The sequence below is a fragment of the Martes martes genome (assembly GCF_963455335.1).
Source record: "Martes martes genome assembly, chromosome: 8".
NCBI classification, from domain to species: Eukaryota; Metazoa; Chordata; class Mammalia; order Carnivora; family Mustelidae; genus Martes; species Martes martes.
Genome location: NC_137895.1, coordinates 128,278,099 through 128,294,979, shown reverse-complemented (window position 1 = coordinate 128,294,979; position 16,881 = coordinate 128,278,099). Strand labels below are relative to the sequence as shown.

The 16,881-nt window shown below is 43.6% G+C and overlaps 1 protein-coding gene across 1 annotated transcript in view; it reads right to left on the bottom strand.

Moving 5' to 3' along the window:
• Positions 1-206: 206 nt before the first annotated feature.
• GAD2 (glutamate decarboxylase 2) overlaps positions 207-16,881 on the bottom strand; it is a gene marked incomplete at both ends in the record, with an annotated part of 72,428 nt that continues 55,753 nt past the window's right edge. The window contains 5 exons of the mRNA XM_080812135.1: positions 207-380; positions 6,958-7,047; positions 7,394-7,501; positions 12,836-12,985; positions 16,730-16,808. Coding sequence (XP_080668261.1) covers positions 207-380; positions 6,958-7,047; positions 7,394-7,501; positions 12,836-12,985; positions 16,730-16,808 — 601 coding nt within the window. The remainder of the gene's footprint in view (positions 381-6,957; positions 7,048-7,393; positions 7,502-12,835; positions 12,986-16,729; positions 16,809-16,881) is intronic.

Sequence of the window (16,881 nt, the reverse complement as noted above, 5' to 3'; positions counted from 1 at the left end):
TGTCACTAATTTTTAGAGAGGTATTCTAAACTTAGGAAAGGATTTTTAAAAGGAGCAATGTCTTTTGGATTTTTAAACTGTACTCTACTTTGACACCACAATATAGAAATAGATTTACTTTGGAACAAACTACAAATACATTCACACAGTTTGTGACAACTTAATTGTCTACCTAGAGAATTGAAACAGCTTAGTGAGCTATGTTATTATAAATCTTGTCCAAGGCGTTCTATTTCTTCAATCAGGAAGTCAATGTCTTGGTGAGTTGCTGCGGGGTTTGAGATGACCATGCGGAAGAAATTGACCTTGTCTCCCAAGGGCTGGTAGCTGACCATGGTGGTCCCATACTCCATCATTCTGGCTTTAATCACTGGGGCCACCTGTGGGAGAGACCAGAGCCACATGGTGATCCCTGGGGACTCTTTCTCTAGCAAAAGAACCCAATATCAAGTAGCATTTTTAGTTTTTAACTAAACAACCAGGCTCATATTTGTTTCCATTAAAGGAACTGTCCCCAAGGTTTTGTTTTTTGTTTTTTTTCTGTATCAGAGCACTAGGACAATTTAATATATCCAAATTCTTGAAGGTCATAAGATGAATGATAAATGATAGGCTCTCAGGTGCTTGCCCCCTCATCCTTGACCTTGTGAAAAAGAAAACTGCAGACCCCAATGGAGTCACGCTAGGCCACATCACCAACCCTGGGCTTTATACCTAACCCAACTGCACTTTCAACTTCCCCCAGGAATATACTCTTAACTGGTCAGTGAGGAATCCTCTGGTCAGCACCAATATGGTACTTAGTCCCATGGCCCCTCCCCATCCTCCAAAGAAACATGAGGTAATCACCTCATAAGACCCTTTTCCCCAAAGAAAAATGAGCTCACCCAAAATAATTATCTTTTCTGTTTGTTTCTGTTTGTGACTTCCTTGTCCTGCCTTTAAAAGCCTCTCCCTTTCTATAGCCCCTTGGAGCTTCCTAGATGGGATGCTGCCTAACGCCAATTAGATCTTTAAAACATACTCAGTTGAGTTTTTTTATTTAACAACTTGTAGTTATGGATTTGGGTGAATGGGAAGAATTGGGTGTTGGTTCCAAGGCTAAATGGTTTAGCAATACAACATTTTCGGGGAGGCCTTTTTGTTTTTTTCCTCAGTAGATGTAAAAACACTGGAAATAGAACATAGCTCAGAGAATGGTTACCAAGAGATAAGCCTCAATCTCCAGTGATGTCTGAAAATAAGCAGACTTTTGAGGCCTTAAAGCACTTCTCTTTCTTGAGACCCTAAAGCCTTCCAGTTTCTTTTCATTCTCCTTTTGCATTATCTCAGTTTGTAAGATTTTTTGGAAATACATTCCTTAATCATGATGGAAATCAGCTGAGGCCAAAAGCAGAGCCCACAAAGACTTAACATTACAGACGAGGATCACAGGCGAGATTTTACCCCATGTATGCCGGAATGATTACAGCGTCAGTAGTTCTCTGATGACTGTGTAGGAGATGAAGTTCAAACTCTTGAGCTCAGCGCAAAGGTATTTTGTCCCCCAACTCTGGGAACTCATCTTCCAGTGCTCACTAAAATCAATCTTCAACTCTGACAAGACGTACAGTCAAAATCCCTTGAATGTGCCACGTATATTTTTCTCCCTTCACACTTGTTCTCAGTCCTACTGTGTCACACATGTTGTCTTGGCCCCGAGTCCCCTTTCTCTCCCATGTCACATCCTACACATATCCCAAGACTCCCCCACAGACCTACAACCACGATGAAGCCTTTCCTGACTCCCCTAGTCCAGTAGCATCTTTTCTCTTTTAAGTGGTAAACACATGATCCTTACCCATAGCATCTGTTTATAGACTATTTCCTTGTCCTATTCCTTAACTGAAATGTAAATACATACATAGAAAAGAAATTCCAAATCCATGTGTCTGTAGGAATTTCAGGAAGAATCACATAACTGTTCCTTAATTTTTATTTGTGTAATAAATCATGCTTGTTCTTTAGAACTGATTAAAAACAAGGTATGATAATGCTTTACTCACTGAATTAAACTCTGATTTCATTTTCATGGGCAATCCAAGCAAAACCACATAGAAATGGTATTTATTATAAAAGACAATCATCTGAAACTTTTCAGATAAATCAAATCAAATCAAAGGTCAAAAATTTAAATAGTAACAGTCATCATTCCAAATAGGTTTTCGTATAAAGTCAGATAGAATCCCTCCAGTTGCTGAAGCTAGCTGACTTGGAGAAATCACAGCTGTCTAAATACATATGACTTTTGGCTGCTTCCAGAAAATGTAGATGAACTAAAATTAGCAGGAACATGGAACACCTACTTCATTGCATAATCACTAATTGCAGGTACAGAAGGAAAATAAGAGTCTGACTCTTCTGATGAGTCTATAGCATTTTCTCTTATTTCTAGATGTTGTCTTTTGATCTCATTCTTGGATTTGTTGAATAAAGATAGTCAGAAAAGAGAGGCTACATGTTGAAGATTTCACTAAAGACCTCAGCAGAAGCTCTTGGGGCTGCCTTATGACTTTTAGGGTGTCATTTTCTCCCTTGTGTCCTTAGATTTTTCAGTCCCTTAGAAAACAATAACCAGAGAACTATCCCATAATTTGAATCCACTTTTTTTTTTTTTCTCCCAAAAGATCTCAGGTTAAAGTCATGGAGTCACAGAAATGTATTTTTTCGCTGTGTATCACAAAACCTTTTTGTTTCAAAATCTTGGAACCATGAATGAAATTTCTGGAAAAATGAAAAAGCAGAATAACCACAAATAGGAATCCTAACACTTTAAAATTTCACCAATTAAATTCCTCATTATATTTTACAATGTAGACTTTGGAAGAGTATCACCTTAAATATGAGGCCAATCTAGTTCCTTAGCAATGTACTTTTCAGTCCCCTGTTGACCTTTTGGAAGCCCATCAACCATTACAGGACTCATAGATGCTGGGATGAGATACACAGGTCATGATCAAATACCATGGAATAAAACGCAAGGTGAAGGTGACGATGAAGAACCAGGATTCTTGTCTGGTGAATGCCTGCATGGACTCCACCTCCTGGTCCTGCCTGTGTCTAAGGCATGTGGTCTCATGGCGCCCCGGGCCTTCTGTGTCCACTGTGCCTCAGTGACGATGGGCCACCCACACATTCACAGTCCTGACCAGGCAGCAAGGAATACTACACCGCGATTCCCAGCCTCCCTCATGAAGTTGTTGACTCTGCGTGTTTCATAATAACCTCCCGTTCTCTAGATATCTGTCCGCATGTCAGCGTGCGCTCTGGGGAAAGGCCTATGATCCGCTAGTAGGTTTCCTAAATGTCATTCCTGCTCCCTGTTCTGGATTGTGTATATGTTACTTTAGCTCAGCAAACGTTTTTGAGTGCCTTACTGTGTGCTAAGCCGTGTACTAAGACAAAAGGGCACAAAGAGTAATTCTCCTTGGAGGAGAATTCCCCAAGTAATTCCCCAAGTAATTCCCCTTGGAGGGTCCAGAATTTAACTTAATTCTCCTTAGCCACAAGCCGCATGGGAAGCTCCACCTTTCCTCCCATTCTGGGTCTGCATCAGTGCTGGCCAAGAGAGCTTCATGTGGCGAGGGAGATGTACTGTAGCTCCACGATCTGCCACAATAGCCACGGATCACAAGTTCAGCCCTTGAAATGCGGCCAGTGTAACCGAAGAAGTGAATTTCTGGTTGAATTTAAACATTCAAAATTGAATTTTGAGTATTTTCAAAATTGACTTGAATTCAATTAAAAAATTGGAATAAATTTAAATCAATAACTTATTGATGCTACGTGTGGCTATTGATACCATCCTGGATAAAGCAGATGATCTGTTTTATTTTACCTCCACTGTTTTCCCTCTGGGATTGTGTGCATGTGTGTGTGTGTGTGTGTGCGTGTGTGTGTGTGTGTGCGTGCGCCTGTGAAGATTTACTGGTCCCTGGACATTATACTTTAAGGGCTTTGTACTTAAGAAGAAGCTTTTCGGTGACTCTGAAAAATTACTGATATAAATAAACAAAAGTTAACCCTGATATTTTATGTGATTCTACTGTGAATTCCAACTCTGACTTGCTGAATTCTCTATCTTGAAAATGGAATCCCAGAAGAGGAAAAAATTAAGAGAACTCACTTTGCAATCCCCAGACTTTCAAATTTAAATTACCAACTGTATAAAAATAATTGACTAATATTCTCATGGCTCTCCCCAAGAAATTATCTCCATTCCCATCGCAGTTTATGTGATTTGCTAAAACCTGAGAGGCATCTGAAGAGAGCTGTATTAAAATGGGGGGAACTCAGAGTTGATTTTTGCACAGAAATTGATGGGAAACCTGCTTTCTGTTCTGTTTTCCCATCTTGCCCCATCCCTCAGCCCAGCAATGATGAATTGATTCAACAGTTGCAATTGGCCAGATTATTCCATGGACTCTGGTCAGTGGGTTCATAAAAGAGGTAGAGCCAGTAAGAATGGAAACATCTAATTTTTAACTAACTTGTTAAACACAATTAGTTATGGGTAAGATGATACATACTATGGAGAAGCCACATCGTAAAACCTCAGGAAAAAAATATTAATTCTTTCCTCTCAAATGACAACAGGCCCCTTGTTGCCTCCCTATCATCTTCTTCAATGGGTCCCTCACCCTGCCGCCCTCCCACCTCTTGGGCTTGATTTCAGGGAATGAGCAAATGAGCCAACTTCACTGACACTTCAGACATGACCAGGACCCCTTCTACCCAGACACATGCACTAATAGATCCCCGTTCTAGAAGCTTTCTTCCATGCATTCCTCTAGGTCAGTGGCTCTGAGGCTGGGCTGCACCTTGGGATCACCTGGAGAACTTTTAGAACCATTCCCAAGCCCGTCCAAAACCAACTGGATTAAATTCTCAGGGTTAAGACCTGGTCATCAGTGTCTTCGATAATACTTCAGGCTGACTCTAGTGTGTGGCCAGGATTGCAAACCATTACTCTAATTTGGAAGCTTGACTGAAATACCTTAACCAAGTATCAGTTTCCTCCTGAGGAGGGTTTGATTGTGGATTGTCTCCTGGCAGGTGTTCACATTTATAAGCCTTTCTGGAGGTTTTAAACCACACAAAATCCTGCTGTTTGACATAGAAGGAAATGAAGTGTTCGGAAAGGTCAGTGAGGCAGCCCAGGCTCCTTCGCAGTGGGGGAGAGAGCCTTCCCTGCTCCCTGCAGTGACTGGAGGAAATCCCCTTCTTTGTGATAATGGAAAACCAATGAACCAACTAGCCCAGCCTCTGAGATCCAAATAGACCCAATCATCCCTAGTTTCCTATTCCTCAACACTGGGATGGGGCCCCACATTTACCTCCCTTCAAGATTCTCTTTGGGTACATCGTAAATCGAATTCACCCGTGTATAAATGATGAGAGCAGGAGAGGAAAAAAGATCAAGGGCACCTTACTGGCCACAGAAGACTCTGATGCTAAAGCCCTCTGGCTCTGGACTCAGTGATTTGGGGAAAGTGATTTTTTTTCCTTCCCTGTGCTTCAGTTTCCCCATCAGGAAAATGGGGAGACAGCAGTGCTTCCCACACTAGGTTTCTTAGATTGAAGTAAGTGTTTAGGCCCACGATGGGGCGGCTCCTGTCCAGATATTAAATCAGGAAACAGACACTTAACTTTCACATCCTTGTAAATGCTCTGCTTGACAAGCAACATGAACTATCCAGTCAGCCAATCCCCAAGACCAAGCCAATCCTAGCTCTGTACTTATTTTGTTGTTCCTCACTCATTTTTTTCTTTCTTCTTTAGAGAGCGAGAGAGAGGTTATATGAGCGTGTGCATGCATGCACACAAATTGGGAGGGAAGGGAAGGGGGAGAGGGAAAGCGAGAATCTCAAGCCTGTCCCACACCCAGTGCAGAGCGCAACATGAAGCTCCATCTCAGGACCCTGAAATCCTGACCTGAGCCCAAATCAAGAGTTGGACACGTAACCAACTGAGTTCACCCAGGTGCCCCTCCTTATTCGTTTTCTATCTTTCTCTTCCCGTTCCTTGTTCTTAATCCTATAAAAGCTTCTTGCATTCCACCCCATTCTGCAGTTCTGTGGGTCCCTGGGAATGGAGGCTGCCTGCTTCATGAAGTGTTAAATCAAGTTTGCTTACGTTACCTAAATCATCTTCTTTAGTCATTTCTAACACTTAATGATAGTTGAGTGATCTCATGCTAGATCAGAGTTGAGCCTGGGACATGGTGTGCGCGCTACACGGTGGCTGTTAGTATTGTTCCTGCCCCGGTCCCTTCTGGGGTTCACCATAACTCTAAAGACTCCACAGGGTGGCCTTGACCTTAGCATCTCAAGGGGGTCAGCAGTGGCTCCAATTTCTAACCACTGCTGGCTCTTGAAATCTCTTCTGTGCTTCTAATGGTTTTGCTGGGCAGGTCAGCCAACTTCACCAAGGGCTCTTACTGCATCGTGAATGGAAGTAAAGCTGTCACCTGATGGCTTATTTTAAGATAGCATAAACTTGCTCTCAGAAGAAAAGAAGCTGGGGCACCTGGGTGGCTCAGTGGGTTGAGCCTCTGCCTTCAGCTCCAGTCCTGATTTCAGGGTCCTGGGATTGAGCCCCGCATCAGGGTCTTTGCTCAGTGGGGAGTCTGCTTCCCCCTCTCTCTCTGCCTGCATTTCTGCCTACCTGTGATCTCTGTCAAATAAATAAATAAAATCTTAAAAAAAAAAAAAAGAAGAAGAAAAGAAGCGAACAGAGTAGTCAAAATTCTAGATATACCAGCTCCGAATGGCTTTGTTTTGTAGGAGCCCAGGAAGGGGAGTGCGCCTGTGCACCAACGTCAAGGTTGGGTTTCTCCTAGAGACATATGCATGGCAGAGAGACGCCATGCATGTGAAAGGCCCAGAGGTCTGGACCAGAAGAGCCTGTATCACTTACCTTTGAGAGGCGGCTCATTCTCTCTTCATTGTCTTCCAGGACACGCAAACTTGGTGGCACGTACCAGAAGCAGACATTTGTGTGCTGAGGCTACAAGGAAGAAAGTAAGATTCACACTAGGCCCATCGTGGCAATTTAGAAAATCCCAAGGGCATTTCAAACCTATTCTGCAGCTTCCCAATAGAATTCCTATTTTAAACCCATAATCATTTTGCAGCGCCTGACTTTTACTACACTATACAGAGTTACTGTTTTCTGAGGTTGAGCTTTTTACTCCAGCTTAAAACAGCAACCCCTCAGCCCGACTTCTCCTTTGTCATGGCCCCACTTACCTGGACAGTACTTGATCGACATAACAACAACAACAACAAAAAAATCAGTGATAAGTACTGGAACGGACTAAACTTTCTGGGACCGTGGAGATCGGAATACGTACCTTTCCGTCAAACACCATTTCGTATCCTTCTCGGTTTTTTATGATATTGTATAAATACTCTGCCAACTCCAAGCACTTATCAATATGCGCTTCAAACCCAGTGGTGCCCTGAGTGAGAGAAGAAGAAAGCTTATCAGGCAGCCTGAGGAAGGTGGGTGGGCTCCCCGTGGGACTGATCTCTCTGGAGACTGAGGCTTTCGCTGCCACTTCTGCCTCAGCTCTGCCCCACCCTTTCCTCGCCCAAGACTGTGCTTCCGAGGCTTTTCTGGTGATTATTTCTCCCTTGATGCTCTCGCCTCAGGTGTTTTTGTTCCTTTCATGTCATCGCAGCTCCCTACAGCGGATTCCTTTTCTTCCCGAGCCCCCATTCTCTAGGCAATTATTTTGATTACTCGAGGGGAAAATTTGCCTCTGCCATTCCGAGGGGTAATTATGGAAGTCATTAATGACAGGAGGCTGGGCTGTTCTCTGCCTGCGGAGAAGCAGCATCATCAGAGGGCCCTCCGCAGGCCTGCTTAGCCCCTGCCCATCAGGAAAAGGTACCATTTCCGGATCCCACTTTTGTTCACCAACGTACCCCCATTATAGGACAAGTAGGCTAGGTACTCGATGAATATTTGTTGAACAAATGAATGTATGACGCTTAAGGGGCACACAGATGCTTTGTTAGCCTGTCATTCTGCAAAAAGCTCATTAGATTTCTCCTCTGGGGATAAATGACTCATATGTTCGTAACAGGGGAGCATGATCAGGGCGGTCTTTCCATTCCCGGCTCTAGGAGCCCAGGACCTGGACTTGGGAAAACAACACTAGAGCCGTGGACTGGAGCTGTTTGACGGACCTTGGGACACTCCAGGGAATGACTTTTCAAAACGGCTTTCCTCCTAACTCCTTCAGCATTTGGGGAGCGCTACTGGAAAGCTTAGACAAACAGCTAATGCTCATCCCAGGAGCACTCAGATTAATCAACCAGTGATTAATCCAACATGGAAACTGGAGGGAGCAGCTGTAATGGCCGTAAGATGGGCCCACACTCCTACTGATGGTCACGTCCTCTCAGCTAAAAGGGAGAGGCAGCATAGCCAGTGCTCTAACATCTGAAGCCTTAAAAAATCTGATGGGTTCAGGAATCATTTCTATGGAGATTGCTGCCCTCGTTGATTGGTCAAAGAGTCTGACTGGTTCCTGATGACCCCAAGGAAGGACCCTGATCGATGCCTGAACACTTGGGCCAGAACCTACACCGTGTACTCTATGACTTTGTGGTGCCAAGGATTTGGGTTGGTTCGGACTGACTTTGCTGTTTGGGTACGCTGGGGATGGACCCTAGGTAGGAAGGAGGGAAGTTCATTGCTCTCCAAACTGGACCCTTTGGGCCAGTCCAGGGTTGGCTTTAAATTTGCATGTACCTGATCCAAGATATGGCTGGAACCAGTAGGACTCTGACCCTGTCCAGCCCCGTGGCCTTGGCTAATCTTACCGGTCACATGGGAAGGGTAGTGCCTGCGTGATATCCCTCCCACACGGGGACATGGTAACATAAAACCAATGCTCTGCATTGCAAAGGCAGGGGGATTATCACAGGCTGGGGGTGGGGGGGGCGGTTCCTGTAGTCTTTGCTAGTCTGGGACTTCACTTGAGAGGATCAGGAGTAACCTGGCCATCCCCTTAGTTGTAAGCTAAAGAGGTACACGGTGAAGTGCACAGGAAACTCCCGTGTGCTCTTAGGAGCCTGGCCTCTCTTCATGTTGGATATTTATGGGAATAAGACCCATGTTTTATTTTCAGGGTTTTGAAGGCTTTTAGGAGATTCTCCAAAATGTACTCATTCATCAAATACTTGCTGAGTACTTGTCATATGCCACACAGTTGTTACTCGGAGAATGACAACAGCCCCTGGAACACTCCATCAGGCATGGTCTCGCCATGATCTGGGTTGCTATGAAGGAAGCTTGAGGGCTCTGAGGGGCACCTCTAAGTGGAAGTCTGGACTCCAGCATCCAGGTTACACTGAAGGAGCCGCAGGAGAAGGATGACTTTATTTCCTTCCTCTTTGTTCAAACACTTAGGATTGGTTTAGATTGACCTGGCCGAAATGCACACTCCACAAGGTGTTTCTCTGGTTCGTTGCTGTCTCCCTCCTACCAGCAGGGCTGGCATACACTAGGTGCTCAATGTATATTTGTTGAATGAGTGGATGAATGGATGGGAGTCTCCTTTTAATCGCTGGGGCAGTGTTTTTACACAGTACGCTCTGAGGAACCATCTGTATTGACATCAGGTTAATTGTGTTAATAACGTAGCTCTGCTGGTTGAAATCCTATGTATTCTACCTATCCTGTTCTAGACCCATCTCCGAGGCGACCTCTTAATAAATCACGCTTGGCTTTCAAACTAGGAATGGGCTCCCCATCCTTTAACTTCTCAAGGTGCATCCTTCCCCTGCTTCTTCTCTCCCTCCCTCCTTTCCTTCCTTCCTTTCTTTCTTCCTCTTTCTCTCTCTCTCTCTCCTTTCTCTCTCTCTCTCTCTCTCCTCTTTCTTTCTTTCTTTCATTTGTTCGTTCTTTTTTTTTTTTTTTTTTTCTATCTACACTGAGTTTTAACCACTGAAGTCATCTGTAAAATCCGGAAAATAATCATCAAGGCTTACTTAGCATTCTCTGATAAAATACAGACAAAATGAAAGATCTCCTGATTAAGAACAGAGCTGAGGGCAGACACAGGACCTTTGCTCATGACAGGCTTACATATGGTATTACTGTCTGGAAAGCCTGCCAGCATTCACATCAAGAAGCTGTTTTTTTTTTTCTTTCATACATTCGCTTTCATCAAGTTCTCTTGGACTTAATGGGATGGCTGTGGTCAGTACATTCAGCTCCATCAGTCATTAACAAATTAAGGATTATTTATAGTCAGGTTACTAGTTTTCCTGTGGTTTGTACTGCCAAGGACAAAATGTGGAAATGGGGATTCACTTGAATACCGCAGTCTCCAGGCATCTCGATCATAGAGGGTTTACTGCTTAATGCTGCCTCCTCCTCAGTATTGTTTTTGCAAGATCATTTTCTCATGCCCGAGGGGATGCGAGACAGAATGTCATGGTCAACACTTTCTCAGTTCTTTTGCAGGCAGGCTGACTTCTTCCCTGGCCGGCAGCACCGGAGAGCTCTCACAAGAGCGTGATGACCCTCCCCCCTCCTCTGGATTGTAGGACGGAGATTAGGGCTTTTATCATTATTACCACTTTGTTTTGCAAAACACGCGGCTTTAAGTCAAAAAAGAAATAGAAGTGTCTAGATGCTTAAGGTTTGGCATGAGGCGTTAAAGGAATATGCATCCCTAGTTTATGGATAAATTATGCAGCTGCTGGGATAGTTTCTTTTTTCTCTTTTTTTATTCCCTCTTCTGATGCCTTTATTTCGGCGCGTTAGAGCTGAGCTCCTCGGCCCTTATTTCAGGCTTCAGTCGTTCCTGTTGTTTCCTTCACACCTGATGGCCTCCACGTTATTTCTCTTATAGCCAACGACTGCCCCATGCTGGTGAGGAGGCTTCAGCTGGGAAAGGAGCAGCGGGAACTGATGAAGCGTGAGAGGAACACTTTTGGGTAAATACAGCTAATGATCATCCTCTTAATAGAAACGCCGCAGGCAAGGGGGGCAAGAAGGATGATCCTGAGCAATATTTAGAGATCACGCTTTCCTCAACTACCTAGCTCATGTTCATGATCATCCCTTTTGATTCCCACCAATCAAGGACATGAAAAAACGACTCATTTGCAAACAGTTGGAGAGGACGCCAATAATTCCTGTTCCCGATTTACTTATTTTTGCCAAAGGAGACATTCTAAGTCTCATCTTGGGTGGTGGGGACCCAGTAAATGTCCTTGTCAGGCTCTCATCTTTCGAGAGAGCCTACCGTCTTGCCCACTTCAACAACTCCAGGCAGCTGCTCGATACTTAGCACCACTTAGAGGAAATTCAGGTAGGGCAAAGACTTACGGAGGCTCGTCTCAAGAATATGCAAGCCCAGCCATCCCCAGAAACCCTCTGAGAATCTTTTCTGCATTCAGCGAGACCATCTTTCTAGTTAAATTGCCTTTTCCCCCGAATAGCTCTAAAGAATCTTCCGTAAGATAGTTGCTAACTGAATGATTTCACTCCCAGACCCCCTCTGTTTCCTGTTAGCTATCTGCCTCTCTCCCTGCTCAAGGTTTTCCGTTGACTTTGAAACGTCTTACAAACCAAGACATAGGGAACTTTCTGCTGTAGACGTGGTTCCTTACACAGACACAATCTGTGGCCTCAACCTGGCAGGTCACACGCGTGCCGACCAAGTTATCTGTGTGTCCTCTGGGATGGGAGGGCCCTTCCGTTTGTATGGGCTACTGAGAAAGCATCCAGCCCAATCCGTGGCCCCTCCCTCAAACACAGAGTGCGTCGGGGTGTACCAGCCTCCCTCTAACCTTGCCCTTTCTCGTTTCCTTTGTCAAGTCTCCCTTGTGGAGTCTTTGAGTGGTTGTGTTTTCTAACTCTGTGTCTCTGGCATGTCCAGCTGGCTCTGGCCCTTGCCTCCTGTGGGAGGTAAATGAAACCAGGTGGGAAGTCACTGATTTGTGACACCGAAATTAGGAATCTGGTCCAAATGAGAAAGAAAACTCTTTGACCTTTCCAGTCTGCTTACATTTCGGCATGCAGGTATCCTCTTTGAAGGCTGACTACAGAGTTTCTGTTTCTGGTTAAATTCTGGGGTAGACAGAGAAACCTCACCAAAGGAGGTCACTGGGTAGTTCCAGGTTTTGTTTTTTTGTTTTGTTTTGTTTTTAAAGAGATGATAGACGATATCCCTTGAAATATCAAAAGGAAGCTCTCGTGGTGGGTTCTGTCCTCCAAACAAAAAGAGGGCATCGACCTCCCAAGGGATCCATCACTGGGTAAAAGCCCAGAGTTGAGAGACGACAACAGCAACATCACAACAACAACAACAAAATGCCTCTTAAGAATCCAGATGTTTGGGGCGCCTGGGTGGCTCAGTGGGTTAAAGCCTCTGCCTTCAGCTCAGGTCATGATCCCAAGGTCATGGGATCGAGCCCTGCATCGGGCTCTCTGCTCAGCGGGGAGCCTGCTTCTTCCTCTCTCTCTGCCTGCCTCTCTGCCTCCTTGTGATCTCTCTGTCAAATGAATAAATAAAATTAAAAAAAAAAAAAAGAATCCAGATGTTCTGTTGTAGAAAGCAACCTGGCTTTGTGTTTCTAGATGAGTGAGCATGGGAAGCAATTTGGCTTCTGTCCTTGCCCGTGCAGAAGGCAGATATCTAGATATGGGATTAAAGAAGCTTAACCTCGGGTAATTTTCAGTTTGGAAATCCATTTTTAACCTCATAATAAGGGTCACCAGGTACAGTTTCTGTCTTTAGTCGACACTCGGACGGTCGGCATGTGCTTACCTTTGCCCTCCACATTAGCCATAATTTGAAAACATCGACGTGGCGTCCGCACTGTAGGGCCTTGTCCCCAGTGTCGTAGGACAGGTCGTAGTGTTTGTCTTGCTGGAAGAGGTAGGAGGCATGCATCTGGTTGCAACTCTGCATCAATCCCTGGAAGAGAAGAGAAGACTTAGGAAAACCTCCTGACTTGATCGAGTACTCTGTTAGATTTACATTGTGATGAAAATGATTAAGGAAAAAAATTGTTTAAAGGGACACCGAATTTCCTGGAGGAAGCAAGCAGGAAGAATCAAGTGTTTGAAATGGGGCCAATTGGTACCTTGGCTCAGCTGATTGAGTGACTCTTGATTTCAGCTCAGGTCATGATCTCAGGGTCGTGAAATTGAGCCCCACGGCAGGATCTGCAGGGAGCCTGCTTCAGATTCTCCTTTCTGTCCCTCCCACCACTGTTTGTGTGCTCGTGCATGCGTGCATGTGCACTGTCTCTCTCTCTCTAAACAGGTGAAAAATAAAATAAAATGGGACCAATATCCGGACAGGATGAGCAGTTGCGATAGGACAGTTCTGTGGGATAAATGGCTCAGGGTCAAATGTAACTACAGGTTAATAACAAGGGCATAGATGCTTTAACTCTCCATTTGAGACAATGCTTGTTTCTTTAGCAACAATCATAATCAGGGGCACCCGGGTGGCTCAGTGGTTTAAAGCTTCTGCCTTCGGCTCAGGTCGTGACCCCAGGGTCGTGGGATCGAGCCCCACATCGGGCTCTCTGCTCCATGGGGAGCCTGCTTCCTCCTGTCTCTCTGCCTGCCTCTCCACCTACTTGTAATCTCTGTCTGTCAAATAAATAAATAAAATCTTAAAAAAAAAAGTAACAATCATGATCAGAGTATAGTGTTCATTCTTTGAGGGAACATCCTGCTGTTTTGGTTTTGTTGTAATTAAAATACTTTAAAATCCCTTTGGTTCCGTAAAATACTAATAATCAGATTCATGTAGTGTTTCATCCGTACTTAGTTCAAGGACTTTATCATTTGGCTATTAGGGCTTGAGTCCTCTTTGGAAGTCATAGCTTTTGAGATAGTTTATTGTTATGTGCTGAAATCTAAAACAATAAAGACATTGTTATCCTGAGATGTCTTAAGTACCCAATCTTTCAAATGCCTTAGTCCCCTTTCAAGAGTGGTTACTACTGCATTTTTATACTCCGTTGCTTGGGGTGGTTAGAGTGGGATGTTTCACTGCCAATGAGCATTAATTTGTCCCAGCACCAGAAGCTTAGTATGGAAAATGGGTGGCAAAGTGACTGAACTATTCCAAAGAACAGTGAATGAATCACGCGCTCTGACTAAAACAGCATTGTCAGTCTCCTCACCAGAAACCCCACCACGTTTCCATTTGTCATGAACCACAGGAAGCCTTCAACTCTTTCATTATCTGCAGTACAACTGTGATTTTACAAAAGCTTTGGCATTTGTTGTTTTTTTTTCCCTTGTGACTCATGACAAGAGAAGACTAAACCATGATCACCTAGTTGAAGTTAGAAGTGAGAATTCTTCAAAAAAAAAAAAAAAAAGTACCCAATGAAAACATAATGTATTGCAACTGCAATTTAACGGAGTCCTGAAAGACCCGATGGTAGGCAATGAAGCTGGGCTTGACCCTATAGTTTGGGCTTCATTTACAGTGGAATTCATTGAGAGTGAGGGAAATTAAATAATTGTACTAGAGCCATAGAATGACAATGGATTTGAAAGAGAAAATTCACTCGAAGATGAATAAGATTGAATGTTGCAATAGGTGCTTCTGTTTCATTTTGTGGTCACAGAAGCCTGGCATGCCATCTCGCTCACAAAAAGGTGCCACCAGTCGTAAGGGAGATCACCCCAGGGTCTGGAGTGGTGGACAGAACAGACCTGGGATAGGAAAAGCAACTCAAAACACAGGACCTCCCAACGGCCGACCAGCACCATTCTCACTGTACAAAAGGATAAATGAAAGTCATGTTTTTCATATAAAGGGCCCTGATGAGACAATACTCTGATTCCAACCCATCAAAAAGTTATAGACCGTTATGTGGTCAATGATTTTAAGTACACTAATAATTGCTGTGCTGTCAAATAGTTGATATAAAAGAAAGTCCCAGGGTCAAATAAATTTAGGAAACTCAACATCATAAATCCCTTCTTCAAGGATAGTTTCAATATATATCAGCACATTAAAGGCTCTAATATGCCCTGAGGTAACAAAACTTCCTTTTCACTCTTTAATCTAAAATATCCCAAGTTTTTTTAAACCCTGAACTCTCTTATCACAGAATACTTAATACAGTCCCGTACAGCAGCATTATTTCCTATATCTCAATAAGGAACATGCTGTCAGAGCATCATAACTCTTGGATTTGGAAGGGATCTTAGAGCTTATTTTACTCCTTCTCAAAGAAGGAATCTTTCCTATCCTCTTACTAATAATTGGCTGTCCAGTCTCCAATCACTTCTCCTGGCAGTGAATTTATTCCAATGGAAAGCATTCATTGCCTTTGGGGAAGCTTAATTTTTAGAAGAGCTTTCCTTTGATTGACTGGAAGTCAGATCTAAAGTCATGGCATATTCTGATTGGGCCACGAAATCAAACCCAGTACTACTGACCCATTTCCCCAAAGCTGCAAGGAACAAATGAATCTCTTCCCCTTGTAAGTCATTTAAACTGTGAAGGCTGTCATCCTCCAGACCTTCAAGTTTCTTTTTCTTTTTAAAGTTAAACATCCTTAGTTATTTCAGTCATCCCTCTCACATGCTCACCAGTTGTTTTCCACTGCTGGAACCCTAGCTTGATGGGATCCCATAAGCAATCTGCCCTTGACCTAAGCAACCACTCAAGGCATGGTTTATCCAGAGGATGGTGGGAGACTACAACCTTCCTCATCCTGACACTCCTCTTTTTTTAACTCATTAATATTTTATGAATGCTAAGTTTCTCTTGACTCATGGTTGACCTTGCTGAGTACAACCTAACACGTTCTATGCCCTTTTCACAAGTACAATGTAGCTAAATCCATATATCTATATGGCTGATTGATTTTCAACAAGGGTGCCAAGACCATTCAATGGAGAAAGAGTTGTCTCTTCAATAAATGGTAGTGGGAGAATGGAGTATCCTCATGCAAACTCCTACCTCACACCATACACAAACATTAACTCAAAAGGGTTCAAAGACCTAAATTTAAGAGCTAAATTTAGCCCTATTTTCTTAGAAGTGTTGGCAAGGATGTAGAGTAAGTTGGAACTCTCATGCATGCTGGTGGGAAAGTAAAATGGCTCAGCCACTTTGGCAGTCCCTCTGTAAGGTAAACACAGAATTACCATATGATTCAGCAGCTCCATTTCTCCATTGAAAACAGGTCTATCATTTGAAAACAGAGAGTCAAACAAATAATCGTCCACAAACACTCAGAGTAGCTCTATTCATAACAGCCAAAAAGCAGAATTAAACCAAATGTCCACTGAAGGATGAATGGATAAACAAACTGTGGTATATTCACACAATGGAATATTGTTCAGCCACAAAAGGAATGAAATTTGGGTATGTGCTATGACATAAATGAACCTTGCAAACATTATGCTAAATAAAGTAAGCCTGACACATGCACAAACACACACAGTACAATTTAGCCATGTATGAAACATGCTTGTCTTGGTGACTCAAAATAGAACCATCCTAGACATGGAAATAAGAACAGGACTTCATAATTATCCTCATGAACAATTCCCCCTTTTTGGATATGGCTCACTGTTCTAGCCTGTGAATCATCCTGTGTTTGGATTCTGTCACTACACACACTTACTCTACCAAACTCCACTGATGGACTGGGCCATGAATCAGGAAAGACGTTACCTCTTCTCTAACCAGGAGAGCTGAGCACTGCAAAGGGACGCCCATCATCTTGTGGGGGTTCCATGTCACAGAGTTGGCCCTAAAGGAAAGAAAGGGATTTAAGAGGGTGGCACCTATGACTGGCTCAGACTACAAAGGTCCTGTGCCAGGAC